This window comes from Notechis scutatus, chromosome 5 (assembly GCF_049901735.1).
Source record: "Notechis scutatus isolate UNSWTSFEM ecotype Mainland chromosome 5, rNotScu1.2, whole genome shotgun sequence".
NCBI lineage: Eukaryota > Metazoa > Chordata > Lepidosauria > Squamata > Elapidae > Notechis > Notechis scutatus.
Genome location: NC_142013.1, coordinates 3,450,367 through 3,474,756, shown reverse-complemented (window position 1 = coordinate 3,474,756; position 24,390 = coordinate 3,450,367). Strand labels below are relative to the sequence as shown.

Genomic DNA, 24,390 nt, shown 5'->3' with positions numbered 1-24,390 from the left:
TGGCCCTCCCTGCTGTTCGAGATGGTGCAGGCCAAGCTGAAGTTAGACTCTCAAGCGATGAGAGAGACCCTCCTGGTCGTCTTATCCAGAGGGGCCTGGGTGCTGGTGGGTCTAATCGTCGGCTTGGTGTTCTCCAAAATGATGCTCTGCCTGATGGAGACTTGGTGCTTTAGGGGACGGCACTGAGGTTTTTGTGACTTCCTTGCGACGGGTTATCGGACATCCTGTCCTCGTTATCACGCCCAGATGAGACGTTTGATGTCTTTTTTTGAGCGAGGATCTCAGAGAACAATATAGAAAGCTAGTGACTTTAAAGTAAAAAAGGGAGCTCCATTTTTTTAACCTGCGGGGATTGTTATGTATTTCGGTCATTCCAATAAATGCACAGGTATAGAACAGGTGGTCCCTGGCTCAAGAGTAGTAACTGGGAGAGGGATCTTGGGGAATCCTAGTGGGCGATCACTTAAATAGGAGCCAGCCGTGTGCTGCAGCTGCCAAAAAAGCCAACACAGCCCTAGGCTGCATCGACAAGAGGGATACAATCAAGATCACGTAGACTGTTAATACCGCTTTATAAGGCCTTGGTAAGGCCACACCTGGAATACAGCATCTAGTTTTGGTCACCACGATGTAAAAAAGATGTTGAGACTCTAGAAAGAGTGCAGAGAAGAGCCACAAAGAGGATTAGGGGACCCATTTAGGGACCAAATATTTAGCTGATTCACAGAATAATAAGAGTTGGAAGGGACCTTGGAGGTCTTCTAGTCCAACCCCACTTAGGCAGGAAACCTTATACCATTTCAGACAAACGGTTGTTCAACCTCTTCTTAAAAACCTCGTGTTGGAACACCCACTTGATTGTTCTGATTGTTCTGTCTGTCAGGGAGTTTCTCCTTAGTTTTAGGTTGCTTCTCTCCTTGGTTAGTTTCCATCCTTTGCTTCTTGTCCTGCCTCTTCAGGGGCTTTGGAAAATAGGTGGACCCCCTCTTCTCTTCTCTTCTCTTCTCTGGGGCAACCCCCGAGATATTGGAAGACTGCTCTCATGTCTCCCCTAGCGTTCATTAAACTGAATGTGCCCAATTCCTACAACCATTCTTCATGTTTTACCCTTTAGTCTAAAACATGGACGCCAATACACGGATTTGCACCGTCGATTGCTCAATCCATCAAACGGAATAGAGCTGGAAAGCGACCTTGGAGGTCTTCTAGTCCAACCCCTTGCTCAAGGAGGAGATCCTATACCATTTCAGACAACTGGCTACCCAATCTCTTTCTTAAAAACCTCCGGTGATGAAGCACCCACAACTTCTGGTGGCAAGTAGTTCCACTGGTTAATCGTCCTCACTGTTAGGTAGCTTCTCCTTAATTCCAGGTTGCTTCTCTCCTTTGATTAATTTCCATCCTTTGCTTCTTTGTCCTGCCTCTTCAGGGGCTTTGGAGAATAGCTTGACCCCCCTCTTCGTTAAAATGCACACATGCAACGCAAATGAATTCAAGTCAAAACAAACCAACTTTATTTCTGGAAACGCAGTGGCTAGGTTTGCAACTAAACGGACTCAACCTGTTGTCTGAATAGAGCTCCAGGCTGCATCCAACCTGGTTTGTTCAATTATGCAAGCATATTATATGAATTCAGCCGCTGCAGTTTTTAAAAAGTAGGATTTATGTTTTAATTAAAGTGCATGGGACGGAACACGTGGCTAATTCCTGGATGCAATTGTAGCAGAAATAAATCAAGGCTGAACATCCTTTGCAGCAGATGAACACAGCGAATGAATGCTCTAGAAAATATCCTGACATGTTTGTTTATCTCGAGGCTCTGGAACCTTTTCCGAACGGTAGGCAGTTGCCTAGGAAACAGCAAAAGCTTTTCCACTTTAATTTTTGACACCATCCAGCAGGCCTCACTGCAATGATGCTACTAATTGTGACACCTGGTCCGGGTGCAAACATCTGGTTGGCCCAAAATGGGCAGCAGATAAAGATGAAGGGGGTCAACTAATTCCCCAAAGCCCCTGAAGGCAGAACAAGAAGCAACGGATGGAAACTAATCAAGGAAAGAAGCAACCTGGAACTGAGGAGTGAGAAAAATCAATTAAGGAATAAAGAAAAATTAACCAGTGGAACAACTTGCCACCAGAAGTTGTGGGTACTCCATCACTGGAGGTTTTAAAGAAGAGATTTGGATAGTCATTTGTCAGAAATGGTGTAGGGTCTCTTGCTTGAACTGGGGGGCTGGACTAGAGGACCTCTGAGGTTCCTTCCAACTCTGGTATTCTGTTATCCTCCGCATCCAATTTCTGAAAATATTTAAATTAACTTTATTGGAAGCGAGGGGGAGGGGGAACAAACATTTAGTCCTTTTTCACTTTGGTTTTATAGCTGCCCCGTTTAACCAAGGACAGATTCATTTGACAATGCTTAGTCTAGGGCAGTGGTGGCTAACCTTTGTGGGCTCCCGAGCCAAAAATTGTGTGCGCGCTCGCGTGTGCCAGCACCCAGAAGGCAATGCGCCCCCACACACCCCTGCACATAATCCCCCTGCCCCCTTACCTGCACTGTGCCTCACAGCTGTTTTTTGGGCCCCCCCGAGGCTTGAAAAAAGCCTCTGCAGGATTAATAATAGGCCTGTTTTGTCACTTCCGGTATTACAGACCCTGTAAGGCAGGGTGTCCAACCTTAGCAACTTTAAGACTTGTGGACTTCAACTCCCAGAATTCCTCAGCCAGCAAAGCTGGCTGAGGAATTCTGGGAGTTGAAGTCCACAAGTCTTAAAGTTGCCAAGGTTGGACACCCCTGCTGTAAGGCCTCCTGCTCCAAGAGGCTACGCCGGCAAAGACTCATTTCTGGCAGAGTTTGGGGGAGAGATAGAAAGATTTCTGCAGCTTCTGCTGCTTTCCTTGCATGAAGCCAAAAGTCTCTCCCCTCTCTCTCTCTTCCCCTGAGAACGGAGCTGGAGACGGTATCCTGTGATCCCGAATAACGAACGATCGATCAGTAGGAAAACGGGGGTGGGGAATTTTCCTGCAGACTTTTGGGGGTATTTTCCCAGGGTCTCCGGTCCGCGGGATTTGGTGGTCCCTGAGGTCCAAAAGCTTGGCGACCCCCTGGACTAGATGACCTCCAAGGTCCCTCCCAACTCTGATTATCGGTTACCTCTTACCTGTGTGTCTTTCTCCTGCCATTGCTGCTCTGCGCAAGGACCTATGCGCTCACTCTTGAAACCTTCCGTTTCCCCCCCCCCCGCTCCCCGAAATACACACAAATGAAGACGCCGCACAAGACGAGGGTTTTTTTTTTCCACAACATACATCTTTTAAATAAAGTGTCAGCTAGCAATCGCTGTCCCAAAGAAAGGAATGGAGGAGTCACGGAAAGGGGGGGGGGTGTTGGGGGGGTTATTGGGAGAAGGGGGGCCAGCATGAACCTGGCCAGCATCTCAGCTCATGGTCCAGCCGGGGGGGGGGTGTGTGTGCAGGGGAGGGATCCCATGCCAACGGGTCCCCTGTCTCTGACCTATGGGCCGGTTCCCGCTACCCACGGCGGGAAGGAAAAGGGTCACACACACAAAAAAAGGAGGGGGGGACGACAACAAACTTTACAAAATAATTATAATCCTCATCAATATAATAATAAAGAAACCCAGTCCAGCTTCAGTTTCCAGGGAGGCTCCAGGCCCCCCGTTCACAAAGTTTGTTGCGTTAGGAGTTTCCACAAAAGAAGCACAGATTCGGCTGACTCTGCCTGGTTGGGATGAGGAAGACACCCCCCCCCGCTCCCCCCATTTTGGGAGTCACGGAGACCCCCCCCCCTCCTCCTCAGATCTGGCCCGCTGCCTCCCCCCTCCTTCCCTCCCTCCGTCAGTTGATCCGTAGCTTCCCTTCCCGGTGGTGCTCCATGGGGGTGACGACCTCGTTGGCGTAGCCGTTTTCCGAACACAAGGAGAAACCGTCCGTGGTCTCCATGCCGCTGTTGATTTCTGGAGGGGGGGGGAGAAAGGGGGGGGGCAGGCAATGGCATTAACGAGCAGGAAGGAACAGGCGAGTCCGAAATCAAACGGGAGGGAATTGTGTGGGATGTCTGGATTATATGGATCAGTAGTAACTGGTGGTTCTGCACGGACACCAAAGAGAGAGAGAGAGAGAGAGAGAGAGAGAGAGAGAGACAGAGAGAGACAGAGAGAGAGAGAGAGAGAGAGAGAGAGAGAGGAGCAAGAATTGTGGACGGATTTCAATGGAGAGGGAGTCCCCAATTTAGAGGGAAGGAGGGCGGGAGCAAGGCAGGGAAGGAAGGAAGGTGGAAATGAGGGAAGGAAGGAGGGAGGGAGGGAGGGAGGATGGAAATCAGAAGGAGGGAAGGAGGGAGGGAGGGAGGATGGAAATCAGAAGGAGGGAAGGAGGGAGGGAAGGAAGATGGAAATAAGGAGGGAAGCAAGGAAGGAGGGAGCAAGCGAGGAAAGGAAGCTGGAAATCAGAAAGAGGGAGGGAAGATGGAAATGAGAAGGAGGGAAGGAGGGAGGAAGGGAGCGAAGGAAAATGGAAATGAGGAAGGAAGGAGGGAAGGAAGGGAGGAGGGAGGATGGAAATCAGAAGGAGGAGGGAGGGAGGGAAGGAAGGGAAATGAGGGAAGCAAGGAAGGAGGGAGCGAGGGAGGGAAGGAAGCTGGAAATCAGAAAGAGGGAGGGAAGATGGAAATGAGAAGGAGGGAAGGAGGGAGGAAGGGAGCGAAGGAAAGTGGAAATGAGGGAAGGAAGAGGAAGGAAGGGAGGAGGGAGGGAAGGAATCAGAAGAAGGGAAGGAGGGAGGGAAGGAAGATGGAAATAAGGAGGGAAAGAAAGAAGGAGGAGGGAGCAAGGAAGGGAGCGAGGGAGGAAGCTGGAAATCAGAAGGAGGGAGGGAAGATGGAAATGAGAAGGAGGGAAGGAAGGGAAGAGGGAGGAAGATGGAACTGAGAAGGAGGGAGGGGGGAAGATGGAAATGAGAAGGAGGGAAGGAGGGAGTGAAGGAAGGAAGGTGGAAATGAAGAGGGAAGGAAGGAGGGAGGGAGGGAGGAGGGAGGGAGGGAAGATGGAACTCAGAAGGAGGGAAGGCAGGAAGGAAGGAAAGATGGAAATGAGAAGGAGGGAAAGACGGAAGGAGGGTGGGAGCGAGGAAGGAAGGTGGAAATGAGAAGGAGGAAAGGAAGGAAGGGGAGAAGGAGAGAAGACGGGAAGGGAGGAGAAGAAGAGGAAGGGGAGGGAAAAGAAGGAGAGGAGAGGAAGGAGAGAAGGGAATGGAAGGAAGGATGAAGGGAAGGGGAGAAGATGGGAGGGGAGGAGAGAAGACAGGAAGGGGAGAGGGAGGGGAAGGGGAACTGAGGGAAACACGGGGGGAGAAGAGAGGAAGAGGAGGGAAAGGGAGAGAACAACAGGAAGGAGAGAAGGAGACTGAGGGGAGGGAAAGAGGAGAGGGAGGGAAAGGGAGGAGAGGAGGAGAAGGGAGGAGACAGGAGAGGAGGAGAGGAAAAGAGAGGGAAGGAGGGAAAGGGAGGAGGAAGGAGACAGAAGGGTGGGAATGGAGAGGGAGGGGAAGGGAGAAGACCATTTCAAAGTCCCAGCAGCCCAGCCCTTCCCAAGGACAAGGGTCCAAACGGGTGAAAAGCCCAAAGGCGGCTTGGAGAGCGAGAGACTTTATCGGGAACTACTACACGGCCTCTCCTCCGGCGTGCAAACACAGCCACAACCAGGCCCCGGGACTCCCTCTGAGATCCGTCCATCCCTCTTTTTTGCTCCCGCCTTTCAACCAGGTCGCTCAGGGGAAGAGCGCAGAGGAGGGCCCCTCCGACCCGGGCCCCGACATCGAAGGGGCAAACAACCGGAACCAGGGGGTGTGTGGGACGCCTCAAGGTTAGTGCCAACTTTCCCAAGGGATTAAAAAAAAAAAAAAAAAGCAAGCCGAGATTTGCCCCCTGGCCCCTTCCTGCCGCTGTGCCCCCTCCGCCGCCGCCACCGTGCCGGGGTTAATGGCAGCCTTTGGAAAGCAGACTTACGCTCCAGGCTGAAGAAAACCCCCCAAGTCTGGGAGCCCGGCGCCCTCTAGAGGCTAGAACCTGCAAGACAGCGTTCAAAAGACAATTGGGCTGAAGGAAAGGGAGAACCTTCGGAGCTCGGGGTTGGAGCGAGGACCTCTCTTGCGCTTGGGGGGAGGGGGGGTGTTCCCTCGCAGGCCTTTCGCGACCCAAGTGAAGGCGAGTTTGAGCCCCGATGATGGGTCCCTAGTTGGCTAACGAAACGTCTACAAGAAACAACCCAACCTGGTGGTGGGATTCACAACTTTTGACTACAGGTTCTGTGCGCGTGGCTAGGTGGCCGTGTGACTGGGTGGGTGTGGCTTTTTTTTTTTTTTTTTTTTGCACCCATACCCACCCACCCATTTTGGGGGACCTTCTGGGCCTTGGGTGAGCCTCCGGGGGAGGCGTTTTTGCTCTCAGAAGGCTCCCCTGGGGCTCAGGAAAGCAAAAAATGGAGGGGGGGGGGGCGGCTGTGCCGCAAGGAGATCACTAAACCCAACAAGTGAACATGTCTGTGATGACCCAAAGGGGCGTGGCACAATGGCAACCCAGTCTGATAAGTAAGAAGAGTCCCTTTATTAGCTCCAACTTTGCCCCCCAATTGTCCTGGTTACCTTCTGGACTGGAGGAAAAACTCGCCCAGGAACAGCCTTGGGCTGCAGGGAATCAAGTCCAAAACATGAGCAACACAAATTGTAACTTAAAGTCCAAACGAGGCCAAATGCAGCAATTCGTTTGGCAGGGCGGGTGCAAGAATTTCAGACATGAAGGCACGGCAATAACTCAATATGGTTGGGAGGACGCTAGGAACACAGATGAGCCACGACAACATAGGATAAAGTCATGTTTGCTCCCAGCAGCCTGCCACACGCAGCCTGCCTTTCTTATCAATTCTCTTCCCAGGTGTAGCTAATGAAGGGAATCAGGGCTCTTTCCTCCCCCGTAAGCCACGCAACATGTGTTGCTCCCTTCTCCGTTCCTCCCTGTGTGCCCTAGGATGAAGAGGGGGTGGGCCTGGGTCTTACTCTGAACTCCTTCTCCCTTGTTCTACCTCTCCCCTGCTCTGCCCAGCCGGACTTTGCCCTTCCCGTTTCCTCCACAGCCAACAGAGCCACACTCCCGCTCCCTGTCGGCTGTCCGGCTTCCTCCTCAGATTCAGACTCCGACAGGAGCAGGGCAACGTCACACAGGGTAAGCAACACCACCAAAATCAGATGGCAAAAAGTCAGCTTACCAACATGCCTTCAACTTCTCACCTGAAAATATGAGTTTTTCCTTCATGATGTTGACATCACGGCTGGACCGCCGGACGGCAGCGCTGAGCATGATCTGCTCCGGGTTGTAGCTGCGAATGCTCCCAAAGCGCCACCTGGGACAGAAAGTGGAAAATGGAAAGGTTCTCGTTTGAAGGGGATCCACTGGATCGGGGCCCGCCCAAGGAGCGACCCACCACACGTGGGCAAAACCCTGTGTTGTCAACTCATAAAACATTCCTATGCCTGTTTTAATAGTTGCCATTAAAAAGTGGGGAGGGAGGAAGGAAATTTGGAAGAGCAGGGCAGCAGTTTATAAGCGGAAGTATGTTCCAACTCTTATCTTTAAAAGGTTGTAACTACTAGAGCTTTTGCTCGCAAATATATTTAATTGGAGAATGTGATTGATGACACCCAGCCCATGAAGGTGCTCAGTTGGAGAACACCCGGGGGGAAGGGAGGAAACAGGGTCACAGGGGACTGTAAATGACATAGGCCAGAGTTGGCTTCCTACAGGGCAGTGCCAGGATGTCGCCTCTAATGAATCCTTTGAAGTTTGAAGTTTGGCTCGAGAATCATGATTTAATTAGGGCAATTGCTGGAATCCTGACACATGTCTTTTTTCACACACACACCGCACGATGGCAACTGCCATCTTTTTTTTTTTACCCTTTCTGGACAGTTTTGGGAAAACCTGCTCTCTGCCACTCCCCTGATTTGCAAGCAGTGTTTCTCAGCCTCCCCCAATTTGCAATCCCTTGCAAGGAAGGAGCAAAGATTTTGAACCAGGAGCCGGGGTTTTCCAAGCTAGGAAAATAACGCCTGGGAATAAAATGGTGGGTCCTCCCATCTCTTCTCCATTTTGGCAGTGTGATTCAGGGGAAACCTCTGGGATTCCTTTTCTAGTGGCTCAAACGGAAACCCACTTGTGCTGCATCTCCTTCTAAAACAGGGGTCTCCAAATCTGGCCACTTTAAAGACTTGTGGAACTTCAACTCCCAAAACTTCCCCCGTTCTTCAAACTTGGCCAATTTAAGACGTTGTCAGCCAGATCTCCAGCGTGGCTTTTCTCTTTGATGCTTGCTTGCTATCGGCTGCCATGGTAACGAGGGGGGGGGGCATGGCATTGGGGTCTTGGAAGTAGGGTTTGGTGTGAAGAAGGCAGGGGTGGGATTCAAAAACCCCAGCAACCGGTTCTCTGCCCGGTTGCTGGGTGGGCGTGGCCATGGCCTATCGGGGAGGGCCATTTTTCGCCTTTCCCAGAGTCCAGAGGCTTCCCTCGGGCCTCTGGGAGCGTGAAAACAGCCTCCCCCGGGCTCCAGATACAGGCCCATTTCCGGACTTCCAGTTTGGCCCATTTTTTTGTCCTCCCAGAATCTCCGGCATTTACCTGCATCCAAAACGGGCCACGTGGGAGACTCCTGGGAGGGGTGTGGCCGGTCGGTTCAACTACTGGTTCGGCGAACCGGATTTAAATCTAACATCCGGTTCAAGCGAACCAGGCCGAACCAGCTGAATCCCACCCCTGGATGAAGAAGGCCCATGTGAACTAAAAGGGAGGTTTTCTCTCAGGAATTCCTGCGCTGCGGAAGGGAGCTGTTCGCACCCAGTCAGGGCCAAACATCCTAGAACTCCAGAGAACACCTGAAGATGTGCTCCCCATGACACTATGCGGGACGTGGATTGGACATTCAGACTGGTCCCTTGAAGGAAGGGATCTGGGGGAACTCTCAATACGTAACTCTCGTGCCTTTTGGCTCAGATCTTGCCTTGCTGTTGCTGCTGTCATTTCAAACTCAGTAAAAGTACATCTTCTCTATTTCAATGGAGTCGGGGGGTTTTCTTTCTTGGGTTTTGAAGGGAGGTAGGCCTGACATTTGGGGACCAACTCCCAGAATTCCCCTCGTCTCCAAACCTTGGCCATTTTAAGACTTGTGGACTTCAACTCCCAGATTTCCCCCAATCTCCAAACTTGGTCCCTCTTTTAAGACTTGTGGGCTCTGGGCCCATCACCAGGAGTTTGTGAGTTCTAGTCCTGCCTTAGGCATGAAAAAGCTGGCTGGATGATTTTCCCTTTTCTCTCAGTCTAACCCACCTCACAGGGTTGTTGTTGAGGGGAAAAAGGAGGAAGGAGTGTTGGGTACGTTCACTACTTTGAGTTAATGTCAATAATAAAAGTGGGATATAAATCTAATATGTAAATCAGGGGTCCCCAAACTTGGCAACTTTAAGACTCGTGGACTTCAACTTCCAGAATTTCCCAGCCAGCTATGTTATGCTGGCTGGAGAATTCTGGGAATTGAAGTCCGCAAGTCTTTCCTAAAAGATGTCTTATATTTTTGTGTTTTGTGTGTTTATGTATGTGGGAGAATTAATAAAACCTTGCAGGAAGGTAGGATGAGAATAATGGTAACCAAGTCAGAGAGAAATACATGATAATTATACATTGGATAAGTATAGAGAATAATAATAATAATAATGAAATTGAATAAGAGTGAAGAGAAATAAGGAGAAATCTGATAAGAGATATTTGTATGTTCATATGGAAATGGTCTAAAATAGAATTATGTTGTATAAAATAATGTTTTTTGACTTGTAAAATTTATAATGGAAAGAGGTTTATGTATTTAATGGTTAATGATGGTTTGTTTGTCTTTAAAATTAATAAAATTTGTTTTAAAAAAAAGTTGCCAATTTGGAGACCTCTGATTGTAAATAAAATAATCAATTATTATTCTTACAGCGTTGCTACTGCTCCTCCTACCTTTCAAATGCTACTGTGATTAAGATATTGTTTCTACTACAATGCCACTAGTCAGAATAAATACTATTCTGCTGTGATGGGCAGCCATATCCATTGTTTAAATAAAATAAATGTTTGAAATGCTTCAGGTTGGAAAAACCCGAATTCCCTTCTTTCCTGAGCCCTGGAAACTATCTCTATCTCTTGCCCAGCCTATCTTGCAGGGTTGATAATAGGGTGTGCTATGTTTGCTATTCCGAGTTCTGGAGAAAGGGCAGGAGAGAATAATGAATAAACGGCTAGGGACCCCAACTCTCCTTGCCCCCGAGGGCGCTCAAGATGGGACACCCACACCACAAAAGAAAATCAAACCATAAAAACATGCAGAAAAACCTAACACAAAACACGGAGATGCCCAATAAACAAAGGGGGACTTTGTGGGGGATGCAATCACGTAACACATGGTCGGTTGGCCAAAAATCCAGATTTAAAGAGGGAAAATGTGGTTTGAAGTTGAACAAGAAAACCCCTTGGGCATCTGAGATCACCGCACAATGGCGGCTGTTTTTAGGGGTTGCTGGTGAGTTGGGGGTACCCTCCAAATATTCTCCCTCAAATCTGGATCATTGTACCTTCTTGATACACAGAGCCTATCTGCCCTATCTGGGTCACTTATGAAATCTTATTTAAATCCATGTTTCCCACTTTCTACAGATAGTCCTCAACTTACAACAGTTTTGTTTAGGGACCGTTCAAGGCTGCAGTGGCACTGACCAAAGTGAACTTATGCCCAGTTGCAGGTATGACCGTTGCGGCATCTCAATGGTCACACAATCAAACTTCAGAGGCTCTTGGCAACCGGCATGGATTTACGACGGTCGCAGTGTGATTCCCATTTTTACGACTTTCAGACGAGCGAAGTCAACAGGGAACCCAAGAGTCACTTAACAACTGTGTTACTAATTTACCCGGCTGCCGCGATTCCCTTAACAACGGGGGCAAGAAAGGTTGTGAAATGGAGCAAAGCTCACTTAACAACCGTCTCGCTTAAGAATGGAAGTTCTGGGCTCAGTTGTGGTTGTTAAGTTGAGGTCTACCTGTACAAATTGGGGCTACCCTTGGGTCCCAAGTGAACACCAATGTCCTGTTAGCCTGCATCAAAAGTGATAATAAAAATAGGGAAAACAGGACTGTTCTTTCATCGTATAACTTTTAAAAAACCTCCCTTTTATTTTGGGGCAACTGGATGCTCCCATTAGGACTTTAAAATCAGAAGTAATCCCCAAATTAAAAACTGTGGTGTGGAAGTTATAAATCTCCCTTCCACGCCAAATGTTGCTGGACTGTGGCTTTGATTACACCTCCCCTCTGCGGTGAAGGGAACAAGCAAACAACACCCCCCCCCAAAAAAAATCATCCATTGCTCTTTGAAACTCGAGAGGTGCTTTTCTAACGGCTCCAAGCTCTCCGTGCCACTTAAAAGACCACCACTGTAAAACAACCCCAGCTCGAATTTTCCTCCGTCTTCCTTGTTTACCAACCCTGCCCCCTCTTTGGCAAAGTAAAACAAAAATAAAAAAACCAAAAAAAGAGCTGATTTTTGCAAAGATGAGGAAAGAGAGAAGAGATGCCAGGGAACATGGAGAAAGCACAGATGTGCACAGAGGCAACCTGGATGAGGCGGGAGGAAGAGGATGGTCTGGGCATATATCTCCCCACCCAACCTTTGAAAAAGATTTTTTTTTAAAAAAAGAGGGACTCGAGATTTCAAGCCACAATGTGATTACAACCCAGTCCGTGTAAAGGAAGGGCAAAAATTGTGGAACAAAAAATCTCTACCGGTGTTTTTGCAGGTAGTCCTCGAGTTATAACCTTTTGTTTAAGCGACGGTTCACATTTACAACTGTAAAAACGGGCTTGGAGTTGGTCTTCGCGTTTAGGACCACTGAAGCACATGATCAAAATTTGGGCGCTTAGCAACTGGCATGTAATGACAAGAGTTACAGAGTCCCAGGAAGGGGAGTGATGTGATCATTATTTGCGACTTTCCCAGGCAGCTTTGAAAGAAAAAGTCAATGGAGTGGGGGGGGAGCCAGATTTGCTTAACGACTGTGTGATTGACTTAATCATGGCAAAGGTGGTCATAAAATACTTAGCAACCACCTTTCCTAGCGATGGAAATTCTGGCCTGATTACGGTCATAAACCAAGGACTACTTGCATGTCTGTTTTGTTGTGGGTGGCAGCAATCAAGCGTTATCTTCCTCACTCGGCAAAATATGGTATGTTGGAGGGATGCACTGGTCTTAGGCTGCTCCCGATCCAGAAATGCCGTCAGCTCAGAAAACGGTCAAGAAATTCAAGGCAGCAAAGGCCCCTGACCCACACAGATGGACATAACAGTTCTACAGAGGAATGATTGAGTCTGTCATCTACAACCTCTATCACTGTCTGGTTTGGTTCTGCAACCCAACAAGACAGACACAGACTCCAGAGGGTAATTAGAACTGCAGAAAAAACAATGGCTACCAACCTGCCTTCCATGGAGGACCTGTATACGAGTCAAAAAGAGGGCTGTGAAAATATCTACAGACCCCTCACATCCCAAACATAAACTGTTTCAACTCCTACCCTCAAAACGCTGCTATAGAGCATTGCACACCAGAACAACTAGACACGTTTTTCCCCAATGCCATCCCTCTGCTAAACAAATAACTCCCTCAACACTGTTCAACTATTGACAAAATCTACACTACTATCACTATTAATCTTCTCATCACTCCTTATCACCCATCCCCTCCCACTTATATGACTGTAACTTTGTCACCTGTATCCTTACGATTTATATGGACTGTTTCCTAGTATGATTTGATTGCTTATTGTACCCTATGACTATCATTAAGTGTTGTACCTGATGATTCTTGACTCTTGACGAATGTCTCTTTTATTTTTATGTACACTGAGACAATTTGCATCAAGACAAATTCCTTGTGTGTCCAACCACACTTGGCCAATAAAGAATTCATTCATTCATTCATTCATTCATTCACTAAATACATAGTCATAATTTTTAAAGTTCTACTCCTATCTTAGCCATGAAAGCCTGCTGGATGACTTTGGGCCAATCACCAGGAGATGGTGAGTTCTAGTCCCGCCTTAGCCATGATAGCCAGCTGGGTGACTTTGGGGCAGTCCCTCTCTCTGTAACTCCAGCCTACCTCACAGGGTTGTTGTTGCAGTGAAGCTAGGAAGAGGAAGGTGCATCGGATATGTTTGCTGCCTTGAGTTCTTTGCAAAAATAATAAAGGCAGGATATGAGTAAAACAATAAAATGAAAAATAAAATTTAGCTGCCCTGAGAAAAACGAAATTGAACACATTTAGCTCATTGCTTTTTTTTTTCCTGGCTGGAGTTGCAAATCAAGAACAAAAGGCTAGGGGATCAATCCCACAGGATTCACAAAGCATCAAGGCTCCCTCTTAATTTTATTTTTTTATATCCCCTCTGACTTGTTTATGGAGATTTGCTTCTATAAAACGTCCCAATAAAGAAGACAATGAGCGCCCCTTTCCCAGATGTGACCCTGGGAAGTCGTAACCGAGCACGTGGATGCTGCAGGGGGATGATGGGGCTTGGTGTCCAACCTAACTGGAGGGCACCAGCTCTGAAAAAGCTGGGTGAGATGGACTAAAGAGTTCAACAGGGTTGAAAGCAGAGAGATCTAAATAGGAGCCAGCCGTGTGCAGCAGCAGCAGCCAAAAAAGCCAATGCAATCCTAAATTGCATTCACAGAGGGATACAACTGAGATCAAGGGAGGTACTAATACCACTAAATAAAGCCTTAGTAAGACCACACCTAGAGTCCTGCATCCAGTTATGGTCACCATACTATAAAAAAGGTGTTGAGACACTGGAAAAAGTGCAGAGAAGAGCAACCAGGATGATGAGGGGACTGGAGGCTCAAACATACGATGAACAATTGCAGGAACTGGGCCTGGCTGGTCTAGGGAAGAGAAGGACCAGGGGACACAGGAGAGCAGCCTTCCAATATTTGAGGGGCTGCCACAGAGAGGAAGGGGTCAAGCTATTTTCCAAGGCCCCCGAAGGCCAGACAAGGAACAACGGATGGAAGCTGATCAAGGAGAGATTTTTCAACCTGGGAATAAGGAGAAACTTTCTGACAGTGAGAACAATCAACCGGATGGAACAGAAGTCGCCTTCGGAAGTTGTGGGAGCTTCATCACTTGAGACTTTCAAGAAGAGATTGGGCTGCTATTTGTCAGAAATGGGGTAGGGTCTCCCGCTTGGGAGGGGGGTTGGACTAGATGACCTACAAGGTCCCTTCCAACTCTGATTATCTGTTATCTGTATACACTGTAGATCTGATTGCTTTTGTGTGCAGAAAGCGCAAAACTTTATGCCATCTATACACTGATATGTAATATGTGTGTGTGTGTGTGTGTGTGTGTATATATATATATATGTATATTTGTTTTCTTAAGTTTTCACGGGTATTTATGTGTATGATATTCAGCTTTGTTCGGGTATTTTCCCACGTCATTGTAGTTGTGCTTTTAAAGTTGTAGCAACGTTTCGGCAGAATCTCATCTGCCATCATCAGGCTTCTGTATTGTGTTCATCAACTTTAAAAGCACAACTATAATGACGTGGGAAAACACCCGAACAAAGCTGAATACCATACGTGTGTGTGTGTGTGTGTGTACATGTATATATACATGTCTGTGTGTGTATATATATTCCATTTCCCCTTAACTTGGAGACACTGGCTTGGCTTCCCCCCCTATTACCCGCAACACTCACCAGGGAAGTTAAAGGGGTGGGTAGGAAAAACCAAACTAGAGATGGAGGTGAAATGAGAGAGGAGGTCCCAACATTTACCTGATTAAGTGATAGCTGTAAAGATGCCGAAATGCAGCAGTAGAAAGAGGAAGAGGAGGAAAGGACATGCAGAGAAATGTCAGAGCAAGTAAGGAAAATAACCCAGAAATCCCACCCTATTGGCCCTAAAGACACCCCAGGACTTTGGAAAGGGGGATTTAAAAAACCCTTTTCTTCCTTCTCTTTATTCCCATGGCTATTTCGGCCATGAATAAAGATCCGTAAGTGAATATTTTTTGGGTGGGGTCCTTGATGCTCTCTGAGGTTGTTTTCTTGCAGACCTTTCATAACCGGACTAAGTAACATCATCAGTGCCAGAAGAGAATCGGGTTTCCTCTCTGTTTATAAACAAGGGGCTTGCTTGCAGAAAGCAAGCACTGCTCCCTTCTAGCACTGACGCTGTTACCTAGTTAGGTCATGAAACGTCTGCAAGAAAAACCACCACCAAGCTCAGAGAGCCCCAAGGACCCCACAGTTCAATCCTGAGCGACAAATAATTCTCTACTTAAAGAATATTTTGCTGTGGTTCCCTTGGTTTTCAAAGTTTTTAACCATTTGTAAACTGTCCAGAGTTGCTGGCAGTCGAGGGGGAAAACGCACTGAATAAATAAATGCATTTAATTAATTAAAGATCAAGAGGCAACCAAGACCAGATACTTTGAAATTTTGATGTTCTTTCCCCGGAATCCTGCAAGATGAGGACAAAATTATTTTAAGTTTGTTTGAAAATAAAACAATTGGGAAAACTTCTTTCCTCCTGTATTCCTCCTCCCTTTTAATGAAACCTAGACTTGGGCTATGAAACTGGGGTTTTATTTTTTCAATCTTGGCAATTGTAAGATGGGTGGACTTCAACTCCCAGAATTCCCCAGCCAACCATGATGAATCTCTTGACAAAGTACCTTCAAAAAGGCATGAGAATTTTATCCCAAAGTTCAGGAGCTTACTGATATTTTATTTACCTCAAATCTGCCCAACATTAAACCAATGGATTTATTCTGCTTTTCCAGCCATTTGCGGTGTCTTCTTTTTTAAAACTGTCTGCAAGTTTCCCCCCCTTGTCTCCTCTTTTCATCTTCTTTTCTCCAAGTTGTATGTTTCTTTTTTAAAAAAATTTTTTGTACACTGAAGGCTAAAAATTAGGAGAAATTTAAGCTTAGTTTTCAAGTAACTTGGGGAAAAGGAGAAAATGCCACTTTAAGGCATTTGAACCTTGGAAGCAGGTCAGGAAAGAATTTCTCCCTGGAAGAGAATATTTGTTGCTCAGGGTTGAATTGTGGGGTCCTTGGTGCTGTCTGAGCTTGGTTATTTCCTTGCAGACGTTTCATTACCCAACTAAGTAACATCATCAGTGTTAGAAGTGGGTGGGGTGTGTTCTCCATTTACATAGGAACCACTTATACAAGGGACCACCAGAAGCACCACAATTAGGAACAAGAATACTCCCAACAATACTGACAGGACAAGCCACTTGTATATAAACAGAGAGCAAAACCCACTCCCCCTTCAACGCTGATGTTGTTACCTAGTTGGGTGATGAAACGTCTGCAAGAAAACTACCAAGGTCGGAGAGGACCAAGCACCTCACAATTTGTAATCCTCTAAAATTTATTTATCCCCTTGCAAGTGCTAAATCCTTGCATGGCCGTGAACTCACCAGTTGGGAGGAAGTTTGGCTTCTATTTCTATTCCCTGATTGAAACAAGGTGATGGGAGAATTTTGCTACCACCCCTCAAAGGAGCTCCAGACCTCGCTGGGAAGAATCTAACAACATTACCAAGTCATCGGTAGGCGCTACTTACTTCTGGAAGATAAAAATCCCTACAATTATGACAAAGGAAACAAGGTCGGCCGTTATCCAGATTAGACGGTATTCGCCTGGAGGCTGAAAAACAAGGAAAAGAAATGAAGGAAAATGAAAGAAAATTAAAATTAAATTAAACATGAAGAATGCGAGCAAATAGTTTGTCCAGGTTAACCATTAAAACCCAAGCCCTTTTCCGTTTAAGATATGTAGACTTCAACTCCCAGAATTCCCTGGCCAATATGTGTGAACTTAAATTCCAAAATTCTCTTGCCACCATGTGTGGATTTCAATTCCTAGAATTCCCCAGCCAGCAGATATGGACCAACTCTCAGAATTCCTTAGCCAGCATGTGTGAACTTTAACTCCAAGAATTTGTTGTGGTTCACCAGCAGTAGATGCGGATGGCTGAGGTCTCGGAGAGCGAGGACTCTGATGAGGGGCCTGCGTGGGATGCAGGGATGGGGCCAGGACCCTCAGGGAGTGGAGTGCGGCCTTCGGAGATGGTGGAGGCTGGCAGCAGTGAGGAAGAGGCCCCCGAGAAGCCTGTGCTCAGTGTGTGTGCATGCAGGGCTGCTCGAAGGAAAGAGCAGCTGCAGCAGCACAGGAGACTTGGGAGTAAGGCTGCAAGGTGATGGCCCCTCCCTGAGGAGATAAAAGCCAGCTGAGAAACTGGAGTTCTTTGCAGGAAGCAAAGAAGTTCTTGCACTTCCAGCCTTGTGGACGTTCGGACTATCTTGGTTGGTGTTTGGAGACTCTTTGTGTTTGGAATATTTCTTAGCAACTTTATCTTGTGTTCTTGGCAGCCTTGCACCACCTTGGCAAGGCTCCTTCTTATCAGAGACGATTAGTTTGAAACAGCCTTTGAACCGGGAAGGAACGGAATCCGTAAAGAATCATTAAAAGGCTTTGCTGCTACCTCCGTTTCGTGTTTGTTTCCTTGGAACAAGGTTTGGGTCAGAACAGAATTCCTTAGAGAATATGTGTGGACTTCAACTCCCAAAATTCCCTAGGCAGCCATACTGGCAGGGGAATTCTGGGAGTTGAAGTCCACATATCTTAAAATTGCCCAAGTTTTAAAGACACTGACACACTTAGTAAAGAGACACTCACAGGCAAGCTAAAACTTTTAAGGTTCTTGAATTTTACTGAATTAATTCTTGCTCCTAAGACAAACCTCTCGGAAGTGTAAGTTATCACTCCTCAAGGTGCCATCAAGGGTTCCATTAGGAAATTACGAACTCCAAACAATCCTTAATATAGGTAGTTCTTGACTTACGATCATTCTTTTAGTTTGAAGTTACAATAGCGCAGGGAAAAAATTCTTAGGACCGTTTTTCACACTTTCGACCATTGTAGCATCCCCGTGGTCAAGATTCAGATGCTTGGCTTGTATTTATGACGGTTGATCCCCTTTTGCAACCTTCTGATGAGCTATCAATGGGGACGCATGATTCACTTAATGTCATGCCCCTGTTGGAGTCTGAATGCGAGGAGGAAGCTGAACAGCTGACAGGGAGTGGGAGTGTGGCTCCACTGGCTGTGGAGGAAACTGGGGAAGGGCAAAGTCCAGCTGGGCAGAGCAGGAGAGAGGTAGAACAAGGGAGAGGGAATTCAGAGGAAGACCCAGGCCCACCCCCTCTTTATCCTAGGGCACTCAGGGAGGAACGGAGAAGGGAGCAACGTGGGTTGCGTGGCTTACGGGGGAGGAAAGGGCCCCGATTCCCTTCATTAGCCACACCTGGGAACACAGTTTATAAAAAAGGAAGCTGTACACAGCAGGCTGTTGGGAGCAAACGTGAATTTATCTTGTATCATGGTGGCTTATCTGTGTTACTGGCATCTTCCCAACTGTGTGAGTTTTGCCGTACTTTCAAGTTTGAAATTCTTGCTCCTGCCCTGCCAAACTAATTATTTCAGTTTGGCTTGTTTGGAATTTAAGTTACAGTTTATGTTTACCCTGTTTTGGACTGAATTTTCTACAGTTAAAGGCTGTTGCTGGGAGTTTTTCCCCGGCCAGAAGCTAATCTGGACATCGGGGGCAAAGTTGAAGATGATAAAGGGACTCTTCTTGATTATTTGACTGTGTTGCCTTTGTGCTATGCCCCTTTGGGTCACCACACTTAAGATCTGTGTTACTAACTTCATAACTGCAGTAGAAGTTAGGAAATGGGGTAAAAATTAACTGTCTCGCTTAAGTTATGGAAACTTTGGACTCAATTGTGGTCGTAACCTGAGGACTACCTGAAATTGCTTTGTTGCATAGTCAGCCAGATGTATAAATCAGATTTGACATTTTCTCTACCTAGTGCAGGGGTAGGGAGCAATGGTCCCTTTATAACTTGTGGACTTCAACTCCCAATAATGGAGTTGGAAGGGACCTTGGAGGTCATCTAGTCCAACACCCTGCTCAGGCAGGAGACGCTCTACCATTCCAGGCAAATGGTTGTCCAATTTCTTCTTAAAAACCTCCAGTGTTAGAGCATTCACAACTTCTGGAGAAAGTCCACTCCTCTACTCGTTGTAGAATACCTTATGCCACCAGACTTGAAATTGTAGACCTAGAAAATCTAGAACTACGCCACCTTCGGTCCCATCTAAGTATAGTATATAAAATCATACATTGCAATGTCCTACCTGCAAATGAATACTTCAGCTTCAACCATAACAACACAAGAGCACACAATAGATACAAACTCAAGGTTAACCGCACCAAACTTGACTGCAGGAAATGCGACTTCAGCAACAGAGTGGTCAATGTCTGGAATACTCTACCTGACTCTGTGGTTTCTTCCCCAAATCCTAAAACCTTTAACCTTAGACTGTCTACTATTGACCTCACCCCTTTCCTAAGAGGTCTGTAGGGGGCGTGCATAAGCGCACCAATGTGCCTACCGTCCCTGTCCTATTGTTTCTTTTATTTTTCTTATATGTACCCATTTCATGTATTCATAACTACGTATATACTTATACCTATTATCTTGTAAGCGATTGACAAATCAAATAAATAAATAAAATAAAATAAAGTGTGGGACTGCCAGAAACCCAGATGTGGATTCAGAGCAGTCAATAGCCAGCAGAGGGCGTTCAGTCCCAATAAATTGGTAAGTACAGCAGAAGGCGCTCTTAAGAGAATAGAATAGAGTAGAAACATTGGGATGAAATAAGAGTAGAGTGGAGTGGAATGAAGAATAGAGTAGAGTAGAGTAGAGTAGAGTAGAGTAGAGTAGAGTAGAGTAGAGTAGAGTAGAAATATTGGAATGAGATAGAATAGAGTGGAATGAAGAATAGAACAGAACAGAACAGAATAGAAATATTGGGATGAAATAGAGTAGAGTAGAGTGGAATAGAATAAGAATGAATAGAATAGAAAAGAATAGAATGGAATGGAATATAGAATATAGAATAGAATTCTTTATTGGCCAAGTGTGATTGGACACACAAGGAATTTATCTTTGGTGCATATAAGACTGCTAAAAACTAGACACAAATCCTCAAATTGGTTGGACTCAGCCTTGAAACCCTCAGAAAGGAGGGTCTTCTCCTAGAATTCCTCTCTTCTCGTCTCATTTGGTGGCCAAAGCACAGGTAGTCCTCGACTTAACGACCACAACAGAGTCCAAAATGTCTGTGCCTAAACCAGACATTTGTTAAAGGAATTTTGTCCCATTATTTTACAACCTTTCCTTGCTACGGTTCTTAAGCGAATCCCTGCAGTTTGTTAAAGTTAGTAACCCAGTTGTTAAGCGAATCTGGCTTTCCCCATCGACTCTGCTTGTCAGAAGGTCGCAAAAGGGCGATCACATGACCTCGGGACTCTGCGGCCGTCATAAATAGGAGTCAAGTTGCCAAGCGGCTGAATTTTGGCGGCGTGACTGTGGGGAAGTTGCAACAGTCATATAAGTGTGAAAAAAACCATCATAAATCTCCTTTTTTTGAATAGTCACTCAATGAACAGCTGTTCAGTCCAGGACCACCTTTTATTCGAGCTTCGGAATATAAACGTTAAGTTTCAACGATTTGGAAACTCCTTCGACCGATGCAGCTTTGGAATAACACCGGCAGTCGCAAATGAAATGGAAATTGAAATGTTATGAATTCCACAAAGAAGAGGGAGTCGACTTAATTTTCCAAAAGCACCCGAAGGCAAAGACAGGAAGCAACGGATGGAAACTCATGCAGGAGAGAAGCAACCTGTAAGCCCTGGACTTTTCCCCTTCAACCGAAAAAGAATGAACTTCTGAAAGCTAGGTATTGTATGTATGTATGTATGTATGTATGTATATATGTATGTATGTATTTATTTATTTATTTATTTATTTATTTATTATTTATTTATTTGATTTGATTTGCCAATTGTTTACAAGATAATAAGTATAAATGTATACATAGCTGTGAATACATGAAATAGGTACATATAAGAAAAATAAAAGAATAAGAGAAACAATAGGACAGGGACGGTAGGCACGTTGGTGCGCTTATGCACGCCCCTACAGGCCTCTTAGGAAAGGGGTGAGGTCAATAGTAGACAGTCTAAGGTTAAAGTTTTTGGGGTTTGGGGAAGAGACTATAGAGTCGGGTAGAGTATTCCAGACATTGACCACTCTATTGCTGAAGTCGTATTTCCTGCAATCAAGTTTGGTGCGGTTTACTTTGAGTTTGTATCTATTGTGTGCTCTTGTGTTGTTATGGTTGAAGCTGAAGTATTCATTGACAGGTAGGACATTGCAATGTATGATTTTATATACCATGCTTAAGTCAGACCGAAGACGGCGTAATTCAAGGTTTTCAAGTTCTAGAATTTCAAGTCTGGTGGCATAAGGTATTCTACAACGAGTAGAGGAGTGGAGAACTCTTCTTGTGAAATATTTCTGGACTTTCTCAATTGTGCTAATATCAGATTGTGCTAATATTTCCAAATATTTCCAAATTGTGTTAATATTTCCAAAGGAATTCTTTATGGAAAGGAAGCGGTCCCGGTACTAGTCAAAGCAGAATCTAAGATGCTTCCAGGCATACAGTAATAGATAAAGGGAGTTAGAACCCCTTATTTAGATGTGGATTTAGTCAAACAAAGAACAAACATGTTAATTTCCCCACCTCCCCTTCTCTGGGAACATATCTTAGAAGAGTTCCCAGGGAGTATCTTCCAGAGCTGGAATTTTTATGGTCCCTTCTCCTCTTGCTATCTCCCCAAGAGGTGACAAGTTTCTAGACATCTGGCTCCAGTCCTCCAGTTGTATATCTTGTGCAAGTTATACAGATTCAATATAAGATTTAATATATTCAGGTTACATCAAAAAGGATTACTTGTACCAACTCCCACCCCCTTCTTCTTCCATTGAAGAATGACAGATGCACGGATCTCACAGAACCAGGTTTTTTTTTTTACATTTCAATACAAACATGACCATAATTATATATTCAGCTTTCCCACCCAAGCCATATCATATTATTGCTTATTCCATATTTCTTTAAATATTTTCATGCATTGCTATATTCGCTGCACTCCTTTTATCCAATTTCAATTCATATTGTAGCTCGTTTCATTTTTCTTTAAATATTCTCACGTCTTATTTAACAATATTATCTGAATTCTTGTTCCATTTCTGTACTCGTTACACCTGGAACCACATTGTTTAGTTAAAAGAGATGCTTTTTAAAATATGAAGATAAAAAAATTATATGCAAAAAAAAAAAAAAAAAAAGGAGAGAAGCAACCTGGAACTAATGAGGAATTTCCTGACAGTGAGGACGATGAACCAGTGGAACAACTTGCCACCAGAAGTTGTGGGCGCTCCATCCCTGGAGGTTTTTAAGGAGAGATTGGATACCCATTTGTCTGGAATGGTATAGGGTCTCCTGCTTGGGCAGGGGGTTGGACTAGAAGACCTCCAAGGTCCCTTCCGGCTTTATTCTGAATATATAATCTATAATTCCACTTACCATCAGCCAGAGGGGGGAAGACAGCTGAAGGAGGACCTGCAAGTTGTTGGAGGTAATGGACTCAACCCCCATGCACCAGAGAAGGGAATACAGCCACGGTTCGTTGACAAGGTACAAATTGACGCTGAGGTTTGCACTGGCATATTCCCTGTTTGAGGATGGAGGGGAGGAATAGAGAGGAAGGAGCAGTTTTAAAAAGCAGCCGGTGGATTACGAACCTGCGGGGTTAAACTGAGATTTTCCACTATCCTCGTTTGCTTGTCCTCGATCCATGTTTCAATGCTTTTATATTAGTGTTTTTTTTGATGATGTTCTAAGCTGCCCACAGTTGCTTAACAGCGAGAGACAGAAAAGTTGTTGGGATTCTAGAATGAGTGCAGAGAAGAGCAGCGAAGATGATAAGGGGTTTGCAGGCTAAATCGTATGACGAACGGCTGATGGAACTGTTTAACCCAAGGATTAAGGGAGATATGACAGCATCTTCCAATACTTGAAGGTCTGTCAAAGGCAAAGGTCTTCCATCTTGGCAAGTTTAAGATTTGTGGACTTCAACTCCCAGAATTCCTGAGCTAACATGACTGGAGGAGGAATTCTGGGAGTTGAAGTCCACAAGTCTTAAAGCTGTCAAGTTTGAAGACCCCTGATCTACAGTATCTATCTTATCTAACTATCTATATCTTCTATCTTCATATCTATCTATCTATCTATCTATCTATCTATCTATCTATCTATCTATCTAATCCAAAGGCCTTCAAATGTGGCAAGTTTAAGACTTGTGGACTTCAACTCCCAGAATTCTTGAGCTAACCTGACTGGAGGAGGAATTCTCGGAGTTGAAGTCCACAAAGTCTTAAAGCTGTCAAATTTGAAGACCTCTGTGATAAGCAAGGGACACGGTGGCTCAGTGGCTAAGACGCTGAGCTTGTCGATCAGAAAAGTGGGCAGTTCGGCGGTTCGAATCCCCAGCGCTGCGTCATAGAGTGAGCTCCTGTTCCTTGTCCCAGCTTCTGCCAACCTAGCCGTTCGAAAGCACGTAAAAAAAATGCAAGTAGAAAAATAAGGACCATCTTTGGTGGGAAGGGAACAGAGTTCTGTGCGCCTTCAGCATTTAGTCATGCTGGCCACATGACTACAGAGAGGTCTTCAGACAGGCCTGGCTCTTCTTCGGCTTTGTAACTGAGACGAGCACCACCCTGTAGAGCCGGAAACGACTAGCACATAAGTGCAAGGGGAAACTTTACCTTTATGCTATAGGCAGCAGGTATATGTATTAAGTAATAATAATCTTCAATAACTATGATTACTGACAGGGTGTGTGAGAGAATATTATGGAAGGATTCACAAAAAGACGTGAAGGATATCCCCGCACCCGGCTCAGTAACCATAATTCATTCATTCACATTCCTGGCTTTCATGGTTAAATGAGGATTTGAACTCATGGTCTTCCACTTTGTAGCCTGGTGCCTTAACCCCTAGACCAAGCTGCCTTGCCCTGCGGTCATCAATACCGTATACCTACTGTGTTTCCCTGAAAATAAGACCCTGTCTTATATATATTTTTTGCCACCAAAAAAAAGGCACCAGGTCTTATTTTGGGGGGATGTCATCCACTGACTAAGCTCACTTATGTGCATCACTCCCCGGCCTCCTTTTCGCTGTCAAGAGGCCTTCAGGAACCTCTTCTTCTTCTGCGGCCG

The 24,390-nt window shown here is 45.7% G+C and overlaps 1 protein-coding gene and 1 long non-coding RNA gene across 7 annotated transcripts in view; one reads left to right on the top strand and one right to left on the bottom strand.

Moving 5' to 3' along the window:
* The window catches only part of LOC148130344 (uncharacterized), a 469,114-nt gene that overhangs the window by 6,938 nt on the left and 437,786 nt on the right, over positions 1-24,390 (top strand). The gene's annotated exons all lie outside the window — the stretch shown is intronic.
* Positions 3,273-24,390, bottom strand: part of LOC113429413 (glycerophosphodiester phosphodiesterase 2-like) — a 136,509-nt gene continuing 115,391 nt past the window's right edge. For 4 of the 6 annotated variants that reach the window (XM_087965952.1, XM_087965954.1, XM_087965955.1 and 1 more), the window contains exons 13-17: positions 22,694-22,841; positions 16,746-16,828; positions 14,943-14,957; positions 7,305-7,417; positions 3,273-3,979 (exon numbers count right to left, since the gene is read on the bottom strand). In XM_087965952.1, coding sequence (XP_087822078.1) covers positions 3,861-3,979; positions 7,305-7,417; positions 14,943-14,957; positions 16,746-16,828; positions 22,694-22,841 — 478 coding nt within the window. In that variant the 3' untranslated portion in view covers positions 3,273-3,860. Of the gene's footprint in view, positions 3,980-6,027; positions 6,088-7,304; positions 7,418-14,942; positions 14,958-16,745; positions 16,829-22,693; positions 22,842-24,390 lie in introns of all 6 variants that reach the window. The other 2 variants (XM_087965958.1, XM_087965957.1) reach the window with 2 other exon arrangements.